Source organism: Photinus pyralis, unplaced genomic scaffold (genome assembly GCF_008802855.1).
Source record: "Photinus pyralis isolate 1611_PpyrPB1 unplaced genomic scaffold, Ppyr1.3 Ppyr1.4_LG1, whole genome shotgun sequence".
NCBI lineage: Eukaryota > Metazoa > Arthropoda > Insecta > Coleoptera > Lampyridae > Photinus > Photinus pyralis.
This window is the reverse complement of record NW_022170249.1, coordinates 56,297,268-56,302,876: the sequence shown is the minus strand read 5'-3', so window position 1 is coordinate 56,302,876 and position 5,609 is coordinate 56,297,268. Positions and strand designations below refer to the sequence as shown.

Sequence of the window (5,609 nt, the reverse complement as noted above, 5' to 3'; positions counted from 1 at the left end):
TTCCAAGTTTCTCTACAAGTAGTAGCTAAAGTGTTTGCTGTTACCCTTCCTTTGTGCCGTATGTTGCAAATGAAAAATTTGGACTTAGGAGCAGCTATAAAATTGGCGACCGACGTCAATAACATAATACGAAAGTTTCGAGAAAACGCAACAGAAGAATTCTCGTCACTTTTCCAAAACGTTAAATAGATCTGTGAGGAGCTCGGCTTCGAACTGAAAATTCCAAGAGTTGCGGGGAGACAAACCCATCGTTCTAATGTTTCAAAAAGTGACCCCGAAGAATATTACAGAGTGTCTGTATTTATTCCTTTCATTGATTCCAGCATTAGTCAATTACACGCTAGGCTTTTGAAGCACAGTAACATTTTTCAAAGTTTCATGTGTCTGATTCCTGCTGAAAACTCAGAATTTGGACAAACGGAAGACGAAGCAGCTCGGGCGTTAATTAACAAGTACTCAAGATTCTTGGATATCAATGAGGAAGCAGCAGTTGGTGAAATGAAACTTTGGTGGCAATATATTTCTTCCTCGCACAGTTCTCCAAAAAATGCTCTGGACGCACTTAAAATGTGCAATCCAGAAATATTCCCAACAGTGAATAACTTACTAAGAATATTAGTTACCTTACCTGTGACAACTGCCACCAGTGAAAGATCATTTTCAACCCTGAGACGGCTCAAAACTTATTTGAGAAATACCATCAGCGAAAATCGCCTCAATGGTCTAGCTTTGTTGAATATTCACAGGAATATTGCTGTAATCATTGAGGAAGTGGATGAACTTGCTCTCAAAAAAAGGAAACTTCCACTCCGTCTGTCCTAACTTTATATTTACTTCTTCATATATTTATTACTTCATATCTAATATGAATCGAAAATGTTTTGTTTGAGTTTGATATTACGAGTATATTTATATTCTATTCAAATTAAATTCTTTTATAATACTTGAAAATAATCGTTTGTTTAACATTCATTCACAAACTGGAGATATCCTTTCGTTCTAAACTAAGTTCCTATGCATATTCCTCCTTCCAGATTAGTTTAGAACATGAAATCGTAAGTATACTTACAAATCAAGCAAATTCCTAGAAGAAATAAAATTTAATTTTCAAGGGTGACCTGCTCGGCGCGAATATCCTAAACCCCCCCCCCCCTCGACGAAATTCTGGATACGCTAGTGATGATAACGCTCGCGAAACATGTAGGAGTGGAAATCACAAAACCAGACATCCAGGCGGTTCACCGTATCAATTCAAGCGTCCCAGGAAGAAAACCCATAATTATTCAATTTTCAAATAGAATGGTACGTGATGATATACTGGGGAAAGCAAAAAGTCGAAAACCAACAACGGGCATTTTTGATATGACTTCACCGCAGGCTATCTATGTCAACGAGCATCTTACTCCTTACTACAGGAAACTCTTTTTTGAAGCAAGAAATAAAACGGTGGACAACAAAGCAGTATATAAATATGTGTGGGTAAAAAACTCCAAGTTGTTTGTGCGAAAATCGGCCCAAGTGTACGTATCTTGAGTGTAAATGACCTCGTCTAATCACTGATACGTTTATCGAACCTTTAGAATTCTTTTGCATTATATCGATTTATCATTTTATTTCGCATCTCGTCCTCTAGATCATATAGTGTAGTGTAGTTGTTTCAGTGTTCGCGCCACGAAATTTAAAGCCAATGTAAAAACTTACGCTCCCTCTACTTTCCCCTCTTGTCGCGCTTGCAACGGGCTTCATTAGTTGTTTTCGTGCGAGAGTGTACGCCACGCGTTGTTTTGTTTTTACCACTCAACGTTTTTTACCTTATTAGATGGGTCATAAACGGAAAGCTAAAAAGCTAATTCGTAAGCGAAATAAAAGAAGGAGGAAAGATGATCGATTACAGGATATCGCGTATAATATTTTATGCGAATTGCGGTCGAAGCAAGGTCGTGACAGCGATACGGAGGTAGATACCAGTGCTGATTCAGAGCAATCAGCATCAACACCGCGTGCCGGTCCTTCGGAAACAAGTTTTGATAATCGAGATTTAACATCTCTCTTTTACGAAAGTGGTAAGCCTTGTTTTATGTTCCCTGCCTTATCAAAGTACGCAAACGAGTTTTTGTTGTACTTCTTCCAAGTTGGAAAGTAGTTTTCCTTAGAAATTTTGGCCTTCCCAGTAACGTAACAGGTATTCAAACGAGTCTTTGACATACCTGCCGCTACACTTTTAACGAGTTTTAAAAGAAGGTAGCTTGACAGAATCTTTCAACTAGTTGAAAGAAATCCTTTTGAAGGCCGTAAGGCTTTAGCTTCTTTAACAAATTTGGTTTTACCACTAATTTAGCAGGTGTTCAAACGAGTCTTTGACATACCTGCCTCTACACTTTTAACGAGATTTAAAAGGTAGATTTGATAGACGTTTTTTTGTCTTTTAAAGGTACAGTGGTACCTTCCTTTTTTCAAGGAGTTGGAAGAGGTTGAAAGAAGGCCTTTGGGCTTTAGTTTATTATTTTATTAGCTACAAATTTGGTAATTGTCTGCTTCTCCTTGTAATTTGGGTTTTGTTTTCTGGATTTAGAAGCAAGCGCAGACGGGGAAAAAGAAAACGTGCCTCCCTTTTCGATTCCGTCAGAATTCCTAACTTTGTTGGGCCAATCCACAGAACCGGCAGTTACCTTACACAATGAACTGCATGTCGAGTTAGTCTCTCGCTGGGAGAATATCTTGAAATCGGGGTTGGATCCACAAGTGGCCAACGATTTAATATCCAAATATCCCCCAGCAGAAAACTGCAAGGTCATTGGGGTACCTAAATTAAACCCTGAAATCGAAACCGCCATGACAGAACAACACAAGCAAAGGGACAAACGATTAGCCGAAACTCAGGGACGACTTGCAGCAGCTCTCGCAGCAATCGGCAGGAGTTTGACGATTTTGTTAACTCAGGAGGGGAGCGATCTAGGGCTGACCCTTATTGAGTACCTGAGCGATGCGAGTCGCCTTCTCTCCGATGCTCATCACCAAGAATCCGAGGCTAGAAGATTTTTAGTGGCATCAGGCCTAAATAAGCAATGCCGGGAGACTATTGCTGCAGCTCCTATAGGTGAATGGCTTTTCGGAAATGATCTTACAGAGCGTATGAAGGCTGCGAAGACCCTTGAACGTTCATCAACTGAATTCAAACCTACGAAGCCAAAACCTATAATTAAAAACTTCCCTAAAAGGCAGGGAAATGCGAGGGGTCTGCCTCGGACGCTGAACACATCCAGTCGGGGCAGACCGAAAAACTACATACCACAACTGAGAGACCGCTACCAACAGTTACCCAGAAAATATTATCAAAATCAGTCCCAACACCAGAATCGTCGTTAGTGAAGGTAAACAGGTCAGCCGGAAGATTAAGTTTTTTTGTAAATGCTTGGCGTGGAATAACCCGAGATCCGGTTATTCTTTCTTGGATTGAGGGCTATACTATACCTTTTAGTAAACAACCGATACAAACTTATCGGCCAAAGCAGATGCGATGGTCGAAAACTGAATTATCAGTAGTTAAAATTCATTTAACTAGTTTGTTATGTAATGGAGTAATTTCAAAATGTCGCCCTTCAAGGGGCCAATTTGTGTCGAACATTTTTTTAGTGCCCAAGCCTGATGGTTCACACAGGCTAATCCTTAACTTAAAAGAGCTTAACCAGTACATAGAAACTCAACATTTTAAATTAGAAGACTATAGATCAGTTACTAAGTTAGTTACGGAGAATTGTTTTTTCGCATCTCTGGACTTAAAGGATGCATATCACTTAGTCCCAATTAGAGTTAAGGATAGGAAGTTTTTAAGATTTTACTTTGAGGAAGAGCTTTTTCAATTTAATTGTCTTCCTTTTGGGCTTTGCACTGCTCCTTTAGTGTTTACAAAAATATTGAAACCAGTTTTTGCCAAACTTAGACTACAAAATTTTGGGTCTAATGTTTATCTAGATGATTTCTTACTTCTTGGAGACTCGTTTCGCGATTGTTTATCCAATGTTGCCACCACAAGATCTCTACTGGAAGAACTAGGGTTCATTATAAACGAGAAAAAGAGCCGATTTACACCCAATCAGAGTATACAGTACCTAGGCCTTGTTTTTAATTCTCGCTCGATGACAGTTAGTCTTCCAGTTGAGAAGCAAAAACGTATTCTGCAAGATATCCACACTTTAGAGACTAAACTTAGTTGCAAAATTAGAACCTTCGCAAAATTCATTGGTAGGATTATTGCAGCAACGCCTGCGGTTCGTTATGCGATGCTGTACACTAAGAATTTTGAAAGGCAAAAATTCTTAGCTCTTAAAAAGTCAGGGGGGGAGTACAACAGTACTATGACAATTCCCTCCACACTGCGGCACGATTTTCTTTGGTGGAAGTCTCACATTCAGGAAAGCAGATGTATTAGACCCATAAATTACACAATGGAGATTTTTAGTGATGCATCTCTTTCGGGCTGGGGAGTAGCTTGTTCAGGTAAAAGGTCTCATGGATTCTGGACACGAATGGAAAGCAAAAATCATATCAATTTTTTGGAGTTGCAGGCAGCCTTTTTTGGTTTGAGGTGCTTTGCAGCTAATTTTAAACAAACCAATATTTTACTCAGAATAGACAATACCACTGCTATATCTTATATAAACAGAATGGGGGGTGTCCAGTATCCACATTTAAATATGTTGACTCGAGATATTTGGCAGTGGTGTGAGAAACGCGAATTATGGATTTTTGCTTCGTATATTCAATCTTCCGATAATGTTGAAGCAGATCGCGAATCGAGGCGTAAGGTTTCTGAATCTGAATACGAGTTATGTGATCTTGCCTTCCGGAAAATCTGTACCGATTTAAGACATCCAGACATAGATTTTTTCGCTTCTAGAACCAATAATAAGTGTGAACGATATTTTTCCTGGCTTAGGGACCCAGGAGCAGAAGCAGTGGATGCCTTCACTGTAAATTGGGTTGATAAAAATTTTTATGCTTTCCCTCCTTTCGCGTTAATTCTCAGAGTACTTCAGAAAATTAAGTCCGATAACGCGGAAGGGGTTTTGGTTGTTCCCTTTTGGCCTACACAACCTTGGTGGCCATTATTTAATGCATTATTAATTAAACCACCTATTTATTTCAAACCTAATCCTAACTTGTTGTTATCTGCTGATAGGACGCCACATCCGCTGCACGTAACCCTTACCCTGGTAGCAGGACTGTTATCAGGCTAGCCTTAGAAAACAAGGGAATTCCAGAGATGGCCGTGGAAGTATCCCTCGCCTCGCTGACCAAATCCTCAATAAGTCAATATAACCATGGCTTAAAATTATGGTGGGATTTCTGTGTAGGAAACAAATTCGATCCCTTTATTCTCAACTTTAACAACATTTTAAGTTTTTTAAGCGATTTGTTTAATAGAGGATTTAGTTACAGTAATCTTAATACCGTTCGGTCAGCCCTCTCGTTAATACTTTCACCAGAAGTAGGGTCTGACGCTAGAATTAAACGGTTTTTTAGAGGGGTCTTTAAGTTAAGACCATCCTCTCCCAAATACAAACATACTTGGGATCCTACCATAGTTTTAAGCCATTTATCAACATACT

General features: G+C 39.3%; 1 protein-coding gene across 2 annotated transcripts; it reads left to right on the top strand.

Annotated features, from left to right (window-relative positions):
- The first annotated feature begins 1,638 nt into the window (after positions 1–1,638).
- LOC116160094 lies at positions 1,639–5,609 on the top strand. 2 transcript variants are annotated; one of them, XM_031473232.1, is made up of 3 exons: positions 1,639–2,063; positions 2,573–3,371; positions 5,180–5,609. In XM_031473232.1, the coding sequence occupies exons 1-2, from the start codon at positions 1,820–1,822 to the stop codon at positions 3,364–3,366; spliced, it is 1,038 nt and encodes a 345-aa protein (XP_031329092.1). In that variant the 5' UTR covers positions 1,639–1,819; the 3' UTR covers positions 3,367–3,371; positions 5,180–5,609. The 2 variants fall into 2 exon arrangements, with proteins under 2 accessions (XP_031329092.1, XP_031329091.1); XM_031473231.1 differs by having other exon boundaries at positions 2,573–5,609.